The following is a 23874-nucleotide window of genomic DNA, read 5'->3' as shown; positions in this document are numbered from 1 at the left end:
TGTAATCTGATGATGTTAAACACCGCGAGTGATGACAGAGATGTTGAAGCTGAGAAGATGAAAACACACAAGAAAAATAATGTCATCAGAGTGAATAGTCAGGGCCACGCGTTAGACCACTCATCATATACGGCCTCGAACTTCTCCATCCATTCCCAAGGGAAAACCATCCACACCACCGTGATTCACCTAATTTTGTCTTTCATAACACGTGTAGATCAGAGGCATTCTGTTAAGTGTACCAAGGTAAAAAATAATGAGGTGCAACCCATCGACTCACTGTATCAGTTTATATGGTTCCTTATCCTTCATACTTCATTTGGTCACACACTCCCATATTAAGCCATTTTCTAGGCTTTCCACACCTCCTCATACCTTCAACAAGCCTCTACCTTTTCTTTAATCGCGAAAACTGAGTGTCAAAGCAAATGAGGAGCAAATGAAGAGCTATTGCACAGTACAACAATATTTAGGAGAGTAAAGTATTACAAAATAACCACACAGGATCACGGATGTGGATAACAAATGGGAAAATATTATCCCTGGTATCCAAACTGCAACAGGAATCTGATTGAATAACAAAAGGAAAATAATAATTATCTCTGGCTTAAATCAGCACTAGAGGAAGAGATCAATGACAGATCGTGTGCAGATAGGCATGTATGAAGGCATAGTTGTACGGACTGTACCGCAGGGATGAGAGGGTTCTGCTGGGGGTCGGAAAAATGTGAATGTCAGAAAGGTAGTGTCCCAGGACTCCATGTGAACAGTGAAAAATGACTGGACATGAGACCAATGAATGTAAATGCAGCGGGTCGGCAGCGGATGACCAGCATGTGTGGAAGTGGTATGGCTGTATGAATAGGAAAGGTGGGGAGGAATAGAAGGTATTGTATACATCGGAAATAAAGGTTTTGAAGGTGATATATATATTAGATGTAAAGGTGATGAAGGTGATAAACACATTAATGGCAAAAGTGATGAGTGATATATACTCATTAGAAGTAAAGGTGATAACAGTGATATACACATTAGAAGTAAAGTGATGAAGGTGATAAACACATTAAAAGTAAAGGTGATATACAGTACACATTAAAAGTAACAGTGATGAAGAGGATATACACATTAGAAGTAAAGGTTGAAGAAGGATATATATATATATATATATATATATATATATATATATATATATATATATATATATATATATATATATATATATATATATTGGAAGTAGAGGTGACAACTAGGATAAAGACACTGATATATGAGCGAGTATGAGGAAGGGGCAAACAATGAAGGAGGTGGGATCACAGTGTGGAAGATTTTAAATAGCTGAGGCCTAAGAATCCGCTTCAGGAGGATGAAATGCGTGAATAGAAAAGAGCCAATAGACTGAACTGATATGATCTACAATAGTCCAAAAGTAAAGTGACGGGTAAACCGTGAGTCAGCAGGGACTGGCTGTGTAGCTTATTTAATGTTTTCTTTGTATAGACCATTACATTACCCAGCAGAGAGAGACAGTGTTAATGAATGAGGTTGTTTTTGTTTTTTGGACTCCACACCACTAGATCGGGTAATCATGAACATGTATGCAAAATTAAATACATAAATTAGCAAGTAAGTAAATAAATAGATAACCGAATGAATGAAATATAATTTTTATTAAATATTTCAACCTACGTCAGATCATGAATAATCTCTTCTTTGTGTTGTTGTTGTTATTATTATTATTATTATTATTATTATTATTATTATTACTACTACTACTACTACAGATTCTACTACTACCGTTATCATTATTATTATTATTGTCGTTGTTATTGTTATTATTAGTATCATTAATATAATAATAATAATAATAATAATAATAATAATAATAATTATTATTATTATTATTATTATTATTATTTGATTTTAATACTAATACAAGTTCTACTACTACTACTACTGCTACAACAACAACAACACCTACTACTACTACTACAAGAACAACAACAACAACTACTACTACTACCACCATTTTTATCACCACCTCTATATTATCTTTATGAATATTACATCCGCACCATATAGCATTAACGGGGTATTCTTTTGATGTATGTGTGTGTGTGTGTGTGTGTGTGTGTGTGTGTGTGTGTGTGTGTGTGAACAAAATAAATAAACCGGTTTTGATCCGATTTAGAACACATATATTTGGTAAACAATTTAGTTTCCAGGGACCGATCTAATGTTTTCGAGAACAGTAGGTCAAAGCTTAAGGCCACATGGCAAGGTTAACTTACTAATTTTTCATCCGAATCATACCAACTTGATGGAAGGGCTGAGGGTAAGGGGAGGATGGAGTCATTCGATTTTCAGAACCAAAAATCACAGGTGAAGGTTACAGGGCTAAATCAAGTGTTCGCCACTGTAGATTAAGCCGTTTTTTTTTTTTTTTTTTTTTTTTTGACCAAAAGTAGTGGAAGGGCTGAAGGTGAGGCGAGGATGAAGGCATTCGATTTTGTGAATAGTAACTCAAGGTCTTGGCCACCGCACACGATGTACAGAAAAAGTTTTGAGCCAATTTGGATCAAACTTGGTAGAAGTGTTTAGGGTCAAACAGGTGAGGCAATCTGATTTTCGGAACAATTGGTCAAACGTCAAAATCACAGGGCAGAGTAAAATTGTCAGTCCGTGGACCTATTGTAGGCAGCAGATGCTGTAATTTCTGAGAGTTCCTTCTTGTTACTACTGATACTGTTGTTGGAAAAGGACACCTTCACGCAGTGGCATCTATATATCTGTGCACATCCGCTGCCTACTTGTACTGTACATCATCACTCAGCTTCATTCATATCTCTCGAGAGAAGGACGCTGGACTGCAGGATAAAGGTTAACTTCAACTGGATTCCACCTACAGTAGTTCATATCCAAATGAGTCCAGGCCACAACAGTATGTGTATTATTATTATTATTATTATTATTATTATTATTATTATTATTATTATTAATGAGTGGATGTAGTGTGGTCCACTTTTCTGGGTGCTGTATTGATAATTCTCCTACTTCCCTGTCTTCCACCTCCTGTTTCTGGATCCCTCCCGCTATTGGTAAATGGGAAAAGAGGCTTAGGATGATGATGATGATGATGTGTCGCGTTAAATCAAAAGACCATTTCTCCATACCACCAGGGTCAGCCCGTGGAGACTCCAGGGGATTACTCCACCATCCCAGCGCCACTCCACACCATCCCACTCCATGTACGCGGCTCCACCATCATCCCCACGCAACGGCCAGCAAATAACACCAAGTTCTCGCGACTGGAGCCCATGGGAGTGATTGTGGGCATTGGCAGGGACCGGAGGGCGAGTGGGCTGCTGTTCTGGGATGATGGGGAAAGCATTGACACTGTGGAGGCTGGCGAGTACGGGCTGGTTGGCTTCGAGTTTGTACAGGTGAGTGGGATTTTGAGACTTGGTGGGATTGGGATGGGAGTATGGGATGGATGAGTGGGAGTATGGGATTGGGTGAGTGGGATGCTGTTCTGGGATGATAGGGAAGGCACTGACATCGTGGAGAATGTGGACTACGTGTCAGTTGCCTTAGCGTTTGTACGGGTGCGTGGGATTGGGTGAGTAGGGTCATGGAACTGGATGAATGGTACTGTGTGTGTGTGTGTGTGTGTGTGTGTGTGTGTGTGTGTGTGTGTGTGTGTGTGTGTGTGTGTGTGTGTGGTGGGATTATGGAAGTGGATGAGTGGTGCTGGGGAGTGTATGGTGGGATTAAGGAAGTGGATGAGTGGGACTGGAGAGTGTATGGTGGAATTATGGATGTGGATGAGTGGGACTGTGTGTGTGTGTGTGGTGGGATTATGGAAGTGGATGAGTGGGTATGGGGTGGGATTATGGAAGTGGATGAGTGTGTGTGTGTGTGTGTGTGTGTGTGTGTGTGTGTGTGTGTGTGTGTGTGTGTGTGTGTGTGTGTGTGTGGTGGGATTATGGAAGTGGATGAGTGGGGCTGAGGAGTGGGAGATGGAATTATGGAAGTAAAAGAAAGGGAGTGGAGATGTATGGTAGGATTATGGATGTGAATAAGTGGGACTGGGGAGAGTGTGTGGTGGGATAATGGAAGTGGACGAGTGGGAGTGAGTGGTGGGATTATGAAAGTCAGTGAGTGGGATTGGGAAACTGGAATTAAGTGTGACTGATGACTGGAATGAAGATTAGTTTGTGGTGGGGGGGTTAGGAATGAGTGAAGTGGACTTAGGAGTGGTTGAAGTGGGAATGGTGATAGACAAAGGGAGTGGGAGTAGTGAATGAATATGTGAGATTGATGGTCAGAGGAGTGGGACTTTAGGTCAGTGGGGATTTTTAAATGAATGAATTAAGTGAGAGGGATAAGTGGGTGAGTGGAACTGATGAATGGGTGAGTGGGATTGGGTGAGTGTGGTTGAGTGAGTGAGATTGAGTGAGTGGGGTTGATGACTGGGTATGGGAGGTTGATGACTGGCCGACTGGGACTGATGAGTGAGTTGAATTGATGACTGGGTGTATGCAATTGATGACGTGGTGAGAAATTGCTGATTAGATGAGTGGAACTGATGATTGAGTAGGATTGATGACTGGGTAGGTGGGACTGATAACTGAGTGTCTGGGGTTGATGCCTCGGTGAGTGGGATTTATGACTGTGTGAGTGGGGTTCATGACTGATTGCCTGGAGATGATGACTGGATGAGCGAGACTGAGTGAGTTAGGTTGGACAAGTAAAACAAGAAAATAATGCGAATCAGATACTGCACGAATTGGATTTTACACAATCAGGTAATGGACGCCTGTTTTATATTTTTCTGCTGCTACCAAATGAAAATATTTAGCTTAGGGTAAATGAAACCAGCAGGTAGCCAGTAGGAAAAAAATAAAGTGCGATACTACTCATGAATGGGATAAAGGTTAAGTATTAGGTTTTTGTCGATGGTGTTATTCTTTCCTTCTCTCCTTTCTTCCTTCCTTCCTTCCTCCCGCCGTCCATCCCCCTCAATCCCTCTATCCCAGTTCCTCTTCATTTCTTCCTTCCTTTCATCCTCCCTTCTTTCCTTCCTCCATCTCTTTTATTATTATTTCCTCCTGGCACAATTCTCTTCCTCCACTCCTGCTAGCTCCATCTTTTCATGCACCCTCCCGTTTTCCATAATTCTATTTTTTCCTTCCTCCCTCTCACCTTCAATCTCTCTCTCTCCCTATCTCCTCCTTCCCCATTTTTTCTTCTGCCATTTATCTCCTCTCTCTTTGCCTCCCTACCTGTCTCTTTCTCTCCATTCATTTTGCATCTTCCTTCCCTCCCCCTCTTTCCTTCCTTCTTTTTCATTCTTCTCCTTTCTTCCTCTCTCTTCCCTCCTTCTATTCTCTTCTTCCTTCTTGCTTTTCGTTCTTAGTTCCTTCGTATCTTTTCTCCTTCCTTCCTTCCTGTTTTTCTTCCTCGCTTCATGTCCCTCCTTCCCATTTCTCTCCATCATTCTTTATATCCTTCCTTCTTACCATCCTTTCTTAATTTTCCTTCTTGTATTAAAGGGAATAAAGACTATGAACGGATGGATGTCGGTGGTGTAAATAGGGGTAGGTGGTGTGATTATAGCTGGTGTTACTAACGGTGTGTAGACGGGTGTACAGAAAGTGGTGCATTGTAAATTGAATGGAGGTGGATGTGTGGTGTGAATTAGTGGTTGTAGGTGAACGAAAGTGGTGTAAACAGTGGGGGGGGGGGGAGAGAGAGAGAGAGAGAGAGAGAGAGAGAGAGAGAGTCTTCCGCCTGAGCTGCCACACGGCCTAACACGCTCCGGATCGAGAATGTAACAGGCCTAAATTGAATATGTTTCCGAAATATCCATCACCCAGTAGCGGTATAAATGAAAGTTGGGCCCGTGTTCCCTATATATTAGGAATTTCGTAACACCTCTTCCTCAGCTATTTATTTTGAATACGACAACTTAATTTTCCCTTACATATTATTGATGGAAATATAGTTGATGTTAATAAATAAATAAATATATATATATATCTATATATATATATTTATGTATATATATATATATATATATATATATATATATATATAGGTGGGGGCGCTCACCATCCACTCACTCGATGTAGTGTTGCTCTCGGTTGTCTGCCCTTTCCTCTCCTCCATCCATCTTTCCTTCCATCCTCTTCTGTCTTTCTTTACTTCATTCTTTCCTTGTCCTTCTGCCTACGGGTAACATTACACTCCCTCTTCTGTCTTTCTTTCCTTCATTCTTTCCTCTTTCTTCTGCCTGTGGGTGACTCTACACTGAGTGTCAAACCAAATGATTTCCTGTACACCAGGAAACTCTTTACTACGCTAGGTGGTAACCATATAACCAAATTTTGGCACATGGTGTTTTAGTGAATAATTATTGCGTTCCAATCGGATTGAGCCGGTGAAGGTTTATATCCAAGGAGTGGTTGGGGTTGATTGCTCATGTAACGCCACTCAGGGATGACTGAGGCTGGTCACTCTCATCTTAAATGTCGGGACCAACTGCTTAGCCCCGGGCTCCTACGCTCCTCATGGGGCAATGTAGAATTGGATGATGATGATGATGATTATTTTATATATATATATATATATATATATATATATATATATATATATATATATATATATATATATATATATTACGTAAAAGAAAGCATTCAGGAGTAATAGGAAAAATTAAATGTTAAGATTTTGGTGACCACATAGGAAAAGACCCCATATTACTGAAGTGATCAATGGAAAGGTTTAATCCCATCACTATAAATGCTCTTCCTAATATGAACAAAACACCCTGCTGTTGGCAAGAATTAAAGAACAAATCATGGAACTGTGCTGAAGGCTTTGGCGGACACACTCAAACCCAAGCCCACCCACCCAGAGAGAGGGAGAGACTGCAACTGCTTTCGCGTTTTGTCCTCTCTCTCTCTCTCTCTCTCTCTCTCTCTCTCTCTCTCTCTCTCTCTCTCTCTTTTCTTCACACAGGAAACACATTCAAATGATGAATTACATCGAGCAAATGGAAGGCCGGATTACGTTTCGGTGTATGGGAAATCTCATATTCATATCAGGCTTCTTTTCAGTCTTATTAAATTTTTTTTTTCTCTCTCTCTCTCTCTCTTTCTCTCTCTCACACACACTCACCTAGAAAAGACGGTAAAACATTTTTCGTCTGTGACAAGATTTTTGTATCGTTATAACTCTACCCACTTCTTCCACATTCCATTTCACTCACGTCTCTCTCTCTCTCTCTCTCTCTCTCTAGTTTGTCTTTTCGACCTTCTTTTCAAGTGTGTCTCATACTGTTTGCCATTCGCCACTTCTTTCCTTTCATTTACTTTTTTCATCTCACTCTCAGCCACATTTTTACTCTTTCCTCCTCGCCTCGTCAATTTTCTCTCTCCTCTCCTTCCATTTAAATTCGAAGGTTTCAAAGAAGAGTGAATGAAGGTGTTGTCAGTTTTCGCTGGGAACTCTGATGGTAATTTCCCTTCCTATGTGTGTTCCCTATCCGTATTTCATGATCCCACCCACCCCATATATATGTGGTAATAGAGTTTGGCTGGAAATGATGATGATGATGATAATGATGGAGAAGATGATGATGATGATGGTGGTGGTGGTGATACTGGAGATGACTCTTTTCCCATCCTGTCACACCTTAACTCATTTCCCAGCTTAATACCATAGTTTACTACAAGTGCTCGTGGTCCCTTTGGGCCCCTCGCACTTGCTCCTGCGGAGGGCTGTCGCTCTGCGCGCTGTCTTTCTCGTGCTTCACACTCTTTCCTCGTGCTTCTCACTCGTTTTCTCGCGCTTCGCGCGCGCGTTGCGATTATTTCAGGTAATCCGAGTCACGATTATATACAGTAAAGCCATCAAAAACTCTACGGTGAACGCAACCCTAATTTCACGCACTTACGCCGGGAGCGGAGTTTTTTGGCCAAACTTCGATTGCTCGTTATAAATAGTAAAAGTTTTTCAATCGTGATGGGACCAAGTTTTTCACATCAGCGAATTTTTTGCGATTCTTGTGCCAAATTTGGTGCGATTTGAATGTGTAGTTTCGGCCGCCCAAAATACACACACACACACACACACACACACACACACACACACGGCTACTAAGGATTTCAGGGGCAGTGTCCAACTGTTTTTTTTTAAATAACGTCTCAACAAAGCGTCGGACAAGGATTTAACTTTGGCAGTGCATGTTTGAGACCCCGACCTAATTTGTAAAATTATGCTTTTGTACCAAATGTGTATGATTAAGGCATTTATAAGAGTAAATGTAGGGTAAACTTAGCTAAAATCCTCAGAGGTATGTAGCGAGGCTAGCTTCGGTCACGATACAAGCCCCGCCCACAATTCGGAACGTGACGTCGGTGTGACGTAGTAGTAATCACCGACGCAAGTGGCAGTTCTGTCTTTATGTAAGCTGCTTCAGATTCAATGCCTCAGGGTTACTCATATTTCTGAGCTGCGGCTGATTTTTAGAGTGACTGTACATCCCTCCAGACTCCCTATTAGTACATAGTATATGCATCGCCCTCTTACACATATTGTGACGTCAATATGACTTATTCACTTCTGAAGAGTAGTAATCACTGCCTGAGGCGGCACCGCTGGGCGAGGTGATGTGGCGGCCGCCGACAGGCGAGACGTTACCAAACCGAAACTTCAGCGATGGCGAGCATAGATAGATTTCGCAAACATTCTTCTCATATAAGGACCATACTGAATGTATAGTAGGGGTGAAATATTGCTTCTGTGTGTGTTTGTGTGTGTGTGTGTGTGTGTGTGTGTGTGTGTGTGTGTGTGTGTGTGTAAAAAATATATATTCTTTTAAAGATAATAGTGGGCGTTCACAATGAACAAGTTTAATAAACCACTGCTCTATGTTACATGCACCGAGCATGTAGCAAGGGCCGTATTTTCCATGTAAATGATAAGTAATTTCCTTCGAGTAAACCTTTTTTTTCTCAAACGTTCTTCTCATATAAGGACCATACTGAATCTGTAGTAGGGGTGAAATATTACTTCGGTGTGTGTGTGTGTGTGTGTGTGTGTGTGTGTGTGTGTGTGTGTGTGTGTGTGTGTGTGTGTGAGTGTGTGTGTGTGTGTGTGTGAGAGAGAGAGAGAGAGAGAGAGTACCGTCTGCGGGGGGGGGTTAGAAAGATAGAAATGCCACTTGCGTCGGTGATTACTACTACGTCACACCGACGTCACGTTCCGAATTGTGGGCGGGGCTTGTATCGTGACCGAAGCTAGCCTCGCTACATACCTCTGAGGATTTTAGCTAAGTTTACCCTACATTTACTCTTATAAATACCTTAATCATACACATTTGGTACAAAAGCATAATTTTACAAATTAGGTCGGGGTCTCAAACATGCACTGCCCAAGTTAAATCCTTGTCCGACGCTTTGTTGAGACGTTATTTAAAAAAAACAGTTGGACAATGCCCCTGAAATCCTTAGTAGTGCTAAAGTATATTAGACAAGTGCTCGTGGGCCCTTCGGGCCCCTCGCACTTGCTCCTGCGGAGGGCTCTCGCGTTTATATGCTATTCTAGTGAAATGTTGTCACTTGGAGTTTTTGCAGCTAACCAATTGGTCGTGTTGTTTGCAGCTTTGGGAATGGAACCCAAGTTGTCCGAACACAAGTCCGAAGTACACACACAGACACACGGCTACTGCTACAGTTTATTTTAGTTCTACCTCTGGGGAAAAAATTCCACGGAGATCCTATGCCGGGCTTTGGGAGCAGCGATATTTGGCCAAAATGTGATCGCTCATTAAATATAGTAAAAGTTTTTCAATCGTGATGGGACCAAGTTTTTTCACATCAGCGAATTTTTTGCGAATTTTGTGCCAATTTTGGTGCGATTTGAATGTGTTGTTTCGGTTGCCCAAAACACACACACACACGCTCGCTGGTGCAGTGGTAACGTTACCGCTTGCCAACTGGTGGACGGGAGTTCGCGCCTCGCTCAGGTTGCGAAAAGTTTCACTGACGAAGTGGGTGGTTACTGTCCCCCTTGAGCAAGGGGACGGGTGTGTGCGTGTGTGAAGGTCACAGCCTTGCCCTTAGATCGGACTATATGAGCTCTCAGCTCCCTTCCGGAAGGGTAAAAGCTGACCATCACGACCATCAAGTGATCCTGACCGACCCGGTGAATTACACACAGACGCACGGCTAGTGCTATAGTATATTAGATAGTCTGCCCATCTCCTCTTTGATAATCTAAATGTCTTTTTTCTTTTCTTAATCTTTTTATAGAGTGAGGGAAATGTAAATACAGCTCAAGCCCTCTGTTAGACTCGGAAGGTAGTCTCTTCCATGATGATCTAAAAATAGCAGCATTTCTGAACGAATCCACCATGTGTTCACGGAAGAAAATAACCAATACATTCCCATCTCACAGCCGGTTTTCTAAGGATCAGAATACGATAACTCATCAGTCATTGAGGTGACAGGACTTGGGTTGCGTTGCACCAGGCCTTAGCTCTATAGATCGGTCCTGGCGTAGTGGAGGTAGTGGTGCAACCAACAAAACTTGGGAGCATCACTAGCAGTAGTATTCATAATTCTTGAAATATTATTTTTAACTGATAACTGTAAACATAATATTATGAATATTATGTAAACAGTATGTAAGCCATATCAAAGAACCATAAGCCGCGTGCCTTCCCTCTCAAATAGAACCAGAACAAAATTTGTACCTTCGCGCTCAAGGCTCTTCTGATTCCTCTTACTGTGAAGGCTAGATGGGATAGACTATCACTTTGTAAGGCATCCCGGAGGTGAGATGGAGGGTTGTTCTTAGAAGCAAGGGGCACAGAAAGATGATCTTCGTGGGCAAATGACAAACAAGTCCTCAATACGTACACTTAATCTGTAATATTTATATTTATTATGCAAAAACTTATTATCTGATAGACTTAATGATTATACTGTAGGAAATATTTAATTCCTATCCTGATTAAATTCAGGCCAAGTTTACTATCTTTTAAAAAGCAGTGAATAAATACTGGTAAGAAAAGAAAGCACAATTACTTTGTTGTTAAAATGAAAAGGATCTAAACCATTCACAGCTGTTAGATGTCGCCAGAGAGACCCACCACTTCAAACTGTTCCTACCGTGACGGGGGTCGCAACATCTCCCACACTTTCACTCTCAAAAGCTCCGGCCGTGCAGCCATGGTATACAAAATTGTCTTCAGAAAATCGATCTAGATATATCAACTGGACCAGACCAACTGTTATCTCCTCGTATATTGCGTAAATGCTACAGCCTGTTACCTTTTTTTTAAACTAAAATTTTCAATAAGTCATTAACTGAATATAGAGTACCTGATCTGTGGAAACTCATTAATATATCACCTTTATTAATAAAAAGGGCGACAAAAAACGTGTCAAAAATTACCGTCCTACTTGTCTAACATCAGCTTTAAGTAAAATCTTGAGAGAGATAAAATTACCGTATTCCTTGACTAGCATAATCTTATAACTGATAATCAGCACGACTTCCGTATCAACAGATCATATCTTACAAATCTTCCAGAATTTTTAAATAAGTTATGTTATAACTGGGACACACACACACACACACACACACACACACACACACACACACACACACACACACACACACACACACACACACACACACACACACACACACACACACACAAAGTCGGATGTAATCTACCTAGATTTTCAGAAAGCGTCTGATAAGGTCCCCAGTCTAAGACTATTAGAAAAGCTAAAAACCCACGGCCTCTGTAGCAAATTATATTCATGGATTGGTGATTGGTTAACGAATCGTAAGCAACGGGTAGTGGTAAATGGCGAATCTGCAGACTGGCTAGAAGTAATTAGCGGAGTTCCTCAAAGGCTAGTTCTAAGACCAATTCTCTTCATTACTTAATTAACTAGAAAATAGACTCTCTTCTAAGATAGGGAAGTTTATAGATGACATGAAAGTTGACGGCAAAATTATTGTTAAAGCGGACCGTGACTATAAAAACGACTTTGATAGATTAATAACTTGGAGTGAAAATGGCAGATGAAATTTAATATAGATAAATCTAACTTAATGCACTTTGGAGAAAAATGAGTACAGCATGTTTGATATCCCACAGATGGAACGAAAAATTATGATCAGTAGCGACCTGAAAACCTCAAAACAATGTATAGCAACCAGTAACAAGGAAAGCAAAATATTCCGTTTCGTTGGTAGGAACTTCGATTACAAGACCCCTTATATCTTTACTTTTTCCGACATTAGTTAGACCACCCCTAGAATACTGTGTGCAGCACTGCTCTAGTCTCAGTCAAGAGTGCAGCGCAGATATAAAATCATTCCATCGTTGCAAAATATACTCTACAAAGGATGAATGGAGAAACTAAATGCGTTTTCTTTCTCTAAAAAAGGGACGACTTAAATTATATATGATACATGTGATTAAAACTCTTAACAATTTCAGTGGCGTCAGATATGATTATTTGTTCCAAACAGAGAATGATACTAAGACTAGAAATAATGGGAAGAAACTCAAAGCCAAGTAATGCAGCACTAATACACATAGAGAGGTAAAAAAAACTTTAATATTCGCTTAATGGAACAATATAATAAACTGCTAGCAGCAACAGTGGCAAAAATTACTGATACATGCAAAACGCGACAAAATAATGTTTAGAAACTATAGGCTATAACTGAGATTCATTTCCAGGCTGGAATGGGTGTTAACGACAGTGAGACATATGATTCATTTAAGAACGTTCAGCAGCTGTGTATGCTTTCTTTTACCAGTATCTGTCTGTCTGTCTCTCTCTCCACTAACTCATTATTTTCCCCCAACAGACCATCTTGACCTCGCACATCACCAAGGGCCACTCTCTCCTCGACTCTCTCCATCTGCAAGACATAGAGGTGCTGGGGGTGGAAAGGGCTCCCAAGGCCGTGATTCACAACGGCGCCGCCCTTAGCTCCTCCTCCTACGACTACGACTCCAAGGGCATGAGGCTAAGGGTGAGGCTAGAGAAACAGACCCTTGGAGACCTCTTGACTTTGGAGATACAGGGCATCTGGCAGTATGAGGTTGATATGGGCTAAGGTTAATGTGGTGATAGAGAGTGAATGAGGTGGAGATTAGTACTGGATGAATAATATTAGAAGGATGAATTGAGTGAGTTGTGGAGGTTTGATAGTAAGGGTAGGCTAGGATATGAGTAGAGGATGAGTAATATTAGGCTAAGATTAGCACGGGATGAGTTAGGCAGGTGAGTTATAGAGGTGAGTAGTGATGAGTTAGGGTGGTCCTTGATGTAACTAGCGGACGAATCTGAGCTGGACGGGAGTAAAAAATTAAAGTTTTGAAGTTTGAGTCTGGGTAGATCTTGGCAGTAAAGCTAGACGAGGAAAAAGAAGGGGTTGTAGATGAATTAGGGTGAGTAGAGAGGTGAACTGGATAAGGGATGAATAAATGAAAGTGATGATAGCTGCCGAGAATTATGGTGATGGAAGAGGGACGGAATCAAATTTAAATGAAAGCAAAACGAGACTGTTGATTGAGAAATGCTGCACTCTAGGTTTGGACATGCAGCTGAAAAGTGAAATTATGTGTAGGCGACGTGAATAAATAAAGTCTGAGTAAACTTGTATAGTTTAAAAGAGGATTGTGATAAATGAATGGCATGTATTATGTTCAGCTTTACAAATAAAAGAAAAATATACGTCAAGGTGAAATACATACCTACAGAAAAATGACAGCGATATCACACACCAATAGCCTAGACAGCGTACACTCACAAGCCTATTATAGTGGAGTGGATGTTGAATTACTGAATTATTGCTTATATTCCCCTCTGTCAGCTTTTATCCTACACACATTTTTCACTCAGTTACTGAATGCCTTGTGATTTGATTAATGTCTTGAACTTATTCTGTCACTTCATTTTTATGTACATAGCAGAAATACTTTTTAAAATGTTGCTTAATAAATCAGTGATATATGTGTCTATTGCGGTCTCTTTGTTCCTATCCTAAGAAAAATGAGACTAAAATAACCCATTGCCTCCAAGAATTTCCTTAAGCGAAAATTCGTCTCCTGTTGGGACAAAAAATAAATGAATAAATAAATACAATAAGTGCGTCCTTGGTAGCGAGATCATCAGGATGGCTTGCGTGGATTTCTCTTGTCTGAATAAACTCATTGTGTTGGCCCGAATAATTGTATACCTTAGTGCATCCAGAGGTGAAAGCCAAAGCAATCGAACCGAACAGAATTATATTGTCTATCTGCTTGGGATGGAGGGAAAAGTTTTGTGATGCAGACTTCATCATACGTGCCACATTGAATCTGAGAGAGAGAGAGAGAGAGAGAGAGAGAGAGAGAGAGAGAGAGAGAGAGAGAGAGAGAGAGAGAGAGAGAGAGAGAGAGAGAGAGTTGGAGTTGGAGTTGGGGTAGATTCAGGTACAGAGACAGATAGATTTGACGGGACAGAGACATGGATAGAGTTCTGAGACAGACAGGGGCAGAGATTTGGGGTCAGAGAAAGAAACAGAGACAGACAGACACACAAATGAGGGGACAGAAAGAGAGAACGACAGATTCAATATGGGGTATGAGACATGGACGGCGATGAGTGAACAGACAAACAGAGATGCGGGGACAAAAACAGAGGCAGGGAGGTAAAAGGCAGAGCGCCGGAGTGATCAAAGTATTATTTTGATATTTGAGGTTGCAAAACAGAGTCACAGTCTGACTACGAAAGTTATCACGGTCAGTCAGTTTGTGTCATTATAGCGCATTTGTTCCAGCGTGATGATATCCTAAACACTTTTTAGTTCATATTATGTCCAAATGTGGTCAGATTCGAAGGTCGATTTGATTGATAATTGAGAAGGCTCATTTGTATCTCAAAAGTATAGTTATACTAGAGGCCCCCCAAAGGAGGAATCACACCAGCCTCGAGGCAATACATATGAAGTGCGACTCAGAATATGACCTTGGGCTTGACCTACTTTCACCAATGTCGAAAGCATAAGATATTTTCATCCCTTCTTCACCCCTGTAAAATTGTGTGATATCTTGAGCGGTTGCGAAAGTTATCGTGGTAACAGACACACAGACCTTGACCTTCTTTCACTAATTTCGAACTCCTAGGAGATTTTCATTCCTACTACACACCTGTAAAATTTTGTGAAAATATCTTGAGCGGTTGTGAAGTTATTTAAAGTAATATAATCTTAAAACGCATTTGATGCCAATACAAAGGCATTTTAAGAAGATGTCATCTCAGAACGCATTTGATGACAGTGCAAATGAGTTCTAAGATGACAGTCTTGGAACACATTTGACGACAATGCCAATGCAAATGCATTCTAAGATATCATCTTAAAATGCATTTGAGGCGGTGGCTCAATCGGTAGAAAGGCGGTCTGCAGTCCTTCCGGACCCAGGTTCAAATCCCCGCTGGAGCAGGGAACAGTTTAGGAATTTGAATGTCATGAAATCAGACTTTACTAATCTGCCGGAAGACCCGCCGACATGTCGTAAAAATACCCCCACTAATACCAGTACACCAGTCCTGTATGAGACAACCCTAGCATGTATTCAATATGGGCGGTGGGTGTTAGCGCCGAAGTGGTGACATGTAGAGGTGTATTGTATGTACGAGGACTACTGGGCCTTGTAAGCAGGCTGTGAAGCCCATGCCCAGAGTCAGACACATTAAAAAAAAAAAAAAAAAAAAAGACAGACAGACAGACAAGCTGAAAACAATACCAGCTTTGCTGTCGCAGCTGGTAAAAACTTCATGCCACCAAGAATTAATCTCCAAGTTGTAAAAGACGTCCGGTTCTGTCAGGTGAAAATAAATCAAATATAGTATATTCTTCCATAAGCTCATTGCCTTATAACAAGAAAAGGGACACCTTTTATAGTCACAACCACCCCTAAAGGGGAAAATTATTTACAGGGCAAGGGGGACCAGCGGGGAACTCTCCCTGGCTAAAGTCTGTTCTGAGTAAGGGTTTACCACTGCGCAAAGTTCTACGTTCCCGCAGAAGAAGAAGAAGAAAAAATTATGGCATCTGCTGAGATGGCTGCCCCGCAACGTATGGGGCAATTATCTGAGGCCTCCCTCCTCCCCCAGTCCAAAGTGTGAACCGGGTTAACATTTACTACTATGGAAAATTTCGTGCCCGTAGGTTAAAAACATTGGCAGTGTGTAAGGGCTTTAGGTATTGATGAACGAGGACCACTCCTCAACTCTTTGGTTCCACTCTGCCTAAAACCTGGCATGAATGAAGGCCTCTCATCATGCAAAATTTCGTATTCTCAGTTAATAAACTATCATCGTGTTAATGGCTTTGATTCGGAACCCCCGAGGACACCCATTATATCCGAGTGGGACCCAGGAGGTCCCACTCTGTTCAAATCCTGGTCTGACTGAAAGTCAACCACTGTGTTAAATTTGATGTTCATAGTTTATATACAGTATATATATATATATATATATATATATATATATATATATATATATATATATATATATATATATATATATATATATATATATATATGTATATATATAAGTACAATCCCAGTTAACCGAGAAGCTTAAGGAATTTACTTTTCCGGTTAATGATTTTTCCTGGATATCTGATATCATATATTTTTTTTATGCAGGAAAGAAGGAACCAAAGGCCAGGAGTCCGCAAATCGTTCCTTCCAAAAAAAAAAAAAAACAATACGAAATAGAGTCAAATTCAAGATCCGTTCGTTTCGAGATGACTGGACACACTGCGTTTGAAAGACTGGAGACCATAGGAAGTAGGAAATACAGACAAAGGGAGACAGTTCCAGAGTTGACCTCTTGCATAAGTGAAAGACTGGGAGTAACGGTTAACTCTTGCATTTGAAAGTTCGACAGAAAAGGAATAAAAATTTGTTGCTAGACGGGTGCTATGCACCCGTCGTAAAGGTGGAGGGATGCAAGCAGACAGTTCAGAGGAGGAGTGTCCATTGAAGTAGCGATAGAAAAGAGATAAAGATGCAACAGTGCGGCGATGAGGCAGAGGTTGAAGGGAGCCAGTAAGTGGAGGAGAGTTGATGAGACAAAAAGCCTTTGACTCCACCATATTGAGAAGAGTTGTATGGGGGGAGCCTCCCCACACATGAGAGTTGTACTCTACACAGGGGCGAATAAAACCCGTGTATAAAGTCAACAACTGTGCTGGGGTACAGAAGGTATGGAGTCGGCTTAGCACATCTAATCTCTTGGAAGCAGATTTTACAAAAGATGCAATATGATTTTTCCAAGATAAGTCCTGAGTGAATGAAATCCCAAGCATGTTCAAGGATGATGCAGGATTAAGCTGGATATTATTAAACCTTAGAGGGTACTGCTGTGGAAGATTGTGTCGGGTTGATAGGTGTAAAAACTGAGTTTTTGATGCAATAAAAAAACAAGATAATTTTTATCCCAGTCAGAGATATGAGCCAAGTCAGACATTAGGTATGCCATAGCCTCATCCCTTGTCTGCTGAAGTAACTGCTGAGATGGACGTTGCGGGAACCGAATGGAAAGGTGAAGGGTGGAATCATGAGCGTACGAGTGGATAGGGTTAGATGTACAGCTTAGGTCATTGATGAACAAAAGGAAGAGAGTTGGTGATAGGACAAAATCCTGAGGAACACCACTGTTGATAGATCTAGAAGAACGATGGCCGTCTACAACAGCGGCTATAGAACGACCAGAAAGGAACTAGAGATGAAAGCACAGATGGAAGGATAGAAACCGTAAGAGGGCAGTTTGGAAATTAAAGATTTATGCCAGACTCGATCGAAAGCCTTTGAGATGTCAAGTGCAATGGCAAAGCTTTCGCCAAAGTCCCAAAAGGCGGATGACCAGGAGTCTGAAAGGTAGGTAAGAAGATCGCCAGTGGAGCGTCCCTGACGGAACCCATACTGACGATCAGAAAGAAGGTTGTGATAGGAAAGATGCTTTAAAATTTTTCTATTAAGAATTGACTCGAAAACATTAGAAACACAGGATGTTAAAGCAATTGGACGATAGTTAGAGGGTTGGGTACGGTCACCTTTCTTTGGGACTGGCTGAATGAGAGCAAACTTCCAGCAAGAAGGAAAGGTACAAGTTGACACACCAAAGGCGAAAGAGTTTACCTAGGCAGGGCTTAAGCACTGAAGCACAGTTCTTGAGGACAACAGGAGGGACTCCATCAGGCCCATATGCCTTGTTAGTATTGAGGCCTGTGATGGCAGAAAATATATCAGCTGAACAAATTTTAATGTCAGCCATGAGGAAGTCAGAGGGGGGAAGTGATGGAGGAACAGCACCGGAATCGTCTAAGGTGGAATTGGAGGAGAAAGTATGAGCAAAGAGGTCTGCTTTATCATACATTGGCTATATAATTGCAGCATATACTATGCCACTCGCATCCAGGGCCACACAAACATTTTTTCATTGAAATAACCTAAACACCCCCCCCCCATTGACATAACACTTGGTTGCAGTGTCTTGCGATAATGCAAAAAGCACACGGTAAGTCTATTTTGTTCAGTATTATTCATTACGCGGTATTTCATTCATCAACAACAGAAAAATAAACTAAAGTAATAAATCTCAAGCATATATTGGTGAACATATGATTTGGAAAGGAGTGTTTACAATTGTTATCATGACTCCCTTGCTCATACTTGTGTATACGTGCCGTGGCCTACCCATTTATTCCTCACTTGACCAATGTCACTTCACCCCTCACTCGCCACTCAGCTGTTTTGCAGATAATACAATAAATATGAAGGAATTGCAGCACAGTAATTTTGTCAAATAGCCTAAAATAAATGCTTCATTTCAATCCCCTAGAGTTTATCTTTTCTGCCGCTGCAAATGCGTTCTAAGATGACATTATCTTAGAACGCATTAGATAACGATGCCGATGCAAGTCGTTCTAATATGACATCATCTTAAAATATCTGATGACAATGCAAATGTGGTCTAAGATGACATCATCTGAAAACACATTTGATGATAATGTTAATGCGTTCTATGATGGCCATCTTAGAAGAGAAAACATCTGATGACAATGCAAATGTGATCAAAAGTAATATCGTTTTAAAACTCGTTTGATGCCAATACAAGGGCATTTTATGATGGTGTCATCTCAGAACAAATCTGATGACAATGCAAATGCGTTCTAAGACGTCAGTCTTGGAACACATTTGACGACAATGCCAATGCAAATGCGTTCTAAAATATCATCTTAAAATGCATTTGATGTCAGTGCAAATGCATTCTAAGATGACATCTTAGACCATTTGATGGCAGTGCAAATGCATTCTAAGATGACGTCTTAGACCATTTGATGACAATGCAAATGCGTTCTGAGATGACATAATATTAGAACGCATTTGCACTGGCAGAAAAGATAAGCTCTAGCTAATAGAAACGACCCATTTGTTTTATTTGACGAAAAAGCTGTATAGTGTACAATACTTGCAGTTCCTACGTATTTACTGTTTTATTTGCAAAACAGCTGAGTGGCAAGTGAGGGGTGGAGTGATGGCTGTCAGTGAGGACACATACACACAACTGAGCAAAGGAATCGTGACTCGTGAACTCGTGATTACTGTAGAACACTTCTTTCCAAATCGTCAGTTCCATGTTTCTATGAAGAATATCAATAATATTTAACAGAATGGGCTTGACAAGGTACTGTAAGATGCTGGAAGCTTGTGGGTAGTTAAGAGTCCGTTGGTTAGGTAGAAAACTGCACTGGTACACATATTTTCGGCCAATGAAGAATATACCTTTTTTCAATGGAATGATTCATCTTGCTTTTCACACACACACACACATACACACACACACACACAGGGCACGAAGGAGACCAGACGCACGCCGACATCGCTCCATACACGGCCAACCTGGCCAGAGGCATTACCTAAATTTGTCTCTTTATATGAGTCAAGCTCTGTACCAGGTTAGACCAAATAATGTTCTAATATAAAAAAATAAAAAAGTTGTTTTAAAGCAGGACTTGTTCAAACAGAAAAGAAAACAAATTAGAGTAAGAATGCGCACAGTCAGCTGATCTTTGTTTAGTCTACAATCTGCCCCAGGGAATGTACCATATGTGTTTTTAGTACTGCAACATGGCCACATACTTTAGTAAAGCAAATTTGGAAAAGAAAAGGGATAAAGGTAGAAAGCAGGACGATGATTTCTACCAAGAACTGGTTGAAATGGAGACACATAACAAACTGGTTGAGCGAGTACACAGGCTTGAGACTGCTTTTCAAAATGAAATTGATGAAATTAAGAAACAGATGCACTTGCAAAAGGAAGAAATAGAAAAATTAGGAAAGAAAGTCAACAAGAAAGACATAACTATAGGAGAGCTATCAGCTGAAGTGGGTACACTTAGGAAAAAAATTAGTGAAATGGCAAGTACAGTGGTCAACCACGAGAGTATTATGGAAGAGTTCAAAAGTGATACAGAGACAATTAGGCAAGTAAGCAGTCTGATAGATCAGAGCAGTGATATTGAGGAGAAGATAACACAAGTGAATGAAGCTGTGCAAAGCTACAAAAATGATGTGGAAACCACATATGCTGAAATTGTGAAAGTAAAGAAAGACTTAGAAACAAGGGTGGAAGAAAAAAGCATTAAAAAGGAAGCGAAAAGAATAATCCAAAACAATCCAAAGTTAGTCAGAGATTCAGCAGATATTAACAAATCTATAGTAATCACTGGTATAGAAGAGGAAGAAGTAAAAAACAAGATCTCAAGAGACAAAAAGGAGATGGCAAATGTAATGGGCATATTGAAAGAAGTATCAGAGGAAATCTGTAGTAAAGACATAGAGGAACACAAAAGGTTAGGGAAACACGAGAAAACCAAATCAAGACCCCTAAAGGTTACCTTCCAGAGTGTAAACACCGTGGTGGGGATACTAAAAAATGCAAAGAATCTTATGGAAAAAGAGGAGTTCAAAAATGTATGGATAAAGGGATGCCTAACGCAAGAGGAACTGGAATTACTGAAAGAGAAGACGAGGAAACAAAAACAAAAAATGAAGGAAGATCAGAGGAGGAGAAGAATACATTTTTTTTTACAAAGTAATTGGATTGCAGGTACGAAAGTGGTACATAAACAGGAGGGAATAAAAAGGAGGAAGGTAGTAGAACCATGTCATGACAAGTATATAAACAAGATGATTAAGTTGATGTACTCAAATGTGGATGGAATGGTATCTAAATTATTAGAGATGAATGATTATGTCAGAGAAAATGAACCACATATAATATGCTTAACTGAAACAAAATTAACACCAAGGATATCGAATGACATCCTAAACTTAGAGGAATGTAATATATGGAGAAGAGATAGGAACTTACAAAAAGGAGGAGGAATTATAATATTAACTAAGAAAAATCTAAAAGTCAAAGAAATAGAATTAGACATACCCTCACAAGTAGAACTGATTGCAGTAGAGATAAATACATCTGAAGGGAAAGTAACTGTAGCCAATTTGTACATGCCACTCAGATCAAACACATGGGAAAGAGACGAATATGAGGACCTGGCGGAGAGTACAATTCAGAGTTTAAGAGCCTTACTACATAAAATGGAAGAGAAATAAAAAAGAATTATAGTAACTGGAGATTTTAATACAAACGTGAATTGGAATACTCTAGACATAATAAGCCAAGAAAGCTGTTGGGACCAAAAGCTCCTGGATCTTGTGCAAGAGTTTTTCCTAACGCAACATGTAAGGGAAAGCACCAGAAAAAGAGGACTTGATGTATCCTCAGTACTAGATCTTATATTTACTAGGCAAGAAAACGATAGTAACAATTTAATATATCACCCTCCATTCGGCAAAAGCGACCATGCAGTACTAAACTGAAACTTCAGGATTGCATATGACATAGATAACAGCAATGAAAGTTACAAAAAGAGTCTAAACTACAAAAAGGGAAAGTATCATGACCTAAAGAAGTACTTCTTAGAAATAGCTTGGGAAAAGGAGCTTAGAGGACAAGATTTAAATGCTATATATGAAAAATTCTGTGAACCTTATGAAATAGGAGTCCAGAAGCACATCCCACAGCACAAAGAAGCAGAAAAGAAAATAAAGAAATGGTTCAATACAGAATGTAAAAAATCAAAAGAAAAAAAGAGATTTGTTGTGGAATAGATACAGAAGACACAATAGAGAAAGGGAATATAATAATTACAAACAGGCAAGAAACGATTATACAAGAATAAGGAGGGAAGCCCAAAAACAGTTTGAGGAAGATATCATAAATAAAAGTAGTGATCAACCAAAGCTATTTTACTGCTACATCAGAAGCAAAACCAAAGTAAAAGATAAAATACAATCCATTACGGTCGATGGAATCACCTATACACAAGAGAAGGATACTTGTGAAGCACTAAACAAGAATTTCCAATCAGTTTTTACAGAGGAGAAATTTTTTGAGAGGGATTATGTGGAACATGCATGCCCACACATACTACCAGATGTACAAACATCAGAAAAAGATATACAGGAGGAGCTAAGTAAATTAGACAAAGGAAAAGCAAATGGTCCTGATGAAATTTCATGTTGGGTGCTATGTGAATGTGCAAAGGAGTTAAGTAAACCATTATTTTTAATTTTCAAGAAATTCTTTGAGTCAAGGTAAACTACCTGATATTTGGAAGAAAGCAAACATTGTTCCCTTATTCAAGAAAGGGAATAGACAAAATCCACTTAACTACTGACCAGTATCACTAACCAGTGTTGTAAGTAAGGTATTAGAAAAGCTTATAAGAAATGCTTGGGTAAATCATCTAGAAGAACACAATATGATAACAGAAAGACAGTTTGGTTTCAGAAAAGGAAAATCATGTGTTATTAATCTGTTGAGCTACTATGACAGAGTAACAGACACATTACAGGAAAGAGAAGGATGGGTGGACAGTATCTATTTAGATTTCAAGAAAGCATTTGACACAGTACCACACCAAAGACTTTTATGGAAAGTATACCATCAAGGAGGAATTCGAGGCAAACTGTATTGTTTGATGCAAGATTTTCTCATGAAAAGGAAGATGAGAACAGTACTAAGGGGAAATTACTCATCATGGAAAGAAGTGACTGGTGGAGTACCACAGGGCACAGTGCTGGCACCAATTATGTTTCTAGTATATATATATATATATATATATATATATATATATATATATATATATGATATAGACAGTAACACTGGAAATGAAACCTATTTAAATATGTTTGCAGATGATGCAAAAATCTATCTATCTATCTATTGCCAGACGCCTCAATCCCGTTTGGGGTGGCCACAAACAAATCGCCTCCAAGTCGCCCTGTCCCCAGCCATTTCACTCCCCTGCTTCCAACTCACACCCCCCTCTCTCATATACCTCTCCACCCCATCTCTTCATCTCATCCTCGGCCTCCCCTCCCTCTTTCCCCCTCCACCTCACTCACATACACTCTCTTCGTCAGTCTTTCACCCTACATCCTCTCCACATGACCAAACCACCTCAGTGTGTTCCTTATAACGCTTCCTATCACATCCACATCAACACCACAACGCTCCTTTATATCCTCATTCGTCAGCCTGTCTCTCCATGTGACTCCACAGGCTCCTCTTAAATAACTCAAATACAAAGGAGAATTACTAACACAGACTCTTGTAAAGAACTACAAGAAGAATTAAATAAACTTCATGAATGGAGTAATACATGGCAAATGGAATTCAGTGTGGACAAGTGTCATGTAATCAAGTT

The 23874-nt window shown here is 40.2% G+C and overlaps 1 protein-coding gene across 1 annotated transcript in view; it reads left to right on the top strand.

Annotated features, from left to right (window-relative positions):
* The window catches only part of LOC145401975 (maltase-glucoamylase-like), a 261779-nt gene extending 248624 nt beyond the window's left edge, over positions 1-13155 (top strand). The window contains exons 39-40 of the mRNA XM_080274078.1: positions 3177-3440; positions 12904-13155. Coding sequence (XP_080130204.1) covers positions 3177-3440; positions 12904-13155 — 516 coding nt within the window. The remainder of the gene's footprint in view (positions 1-3176; positions 3441-12903) is intronic.
* The last annotated feature ends 10719 nt before the right edge of the window (positions 13156-23874 follow it).

This window comes from Coenobita brevimanus, chromosome 57 (genome assembly GCF_032717465.1).
Source record: "Coenobita brevimanus isolate Jiangsu-jjx chromosome 57, ASM3271746v2, whole genome shotgun sequence".
NCBI lineage: Eukaryota > Metazoa > Arthropoda > Malacostraca > Decapoda > Coenobitidae > Coenobita > Coenobita brevimanus.
Note: the sequence above shows the minus strand (reverse complement) of the source record. Positions and strands in the feature narration are given on the sequence as shown.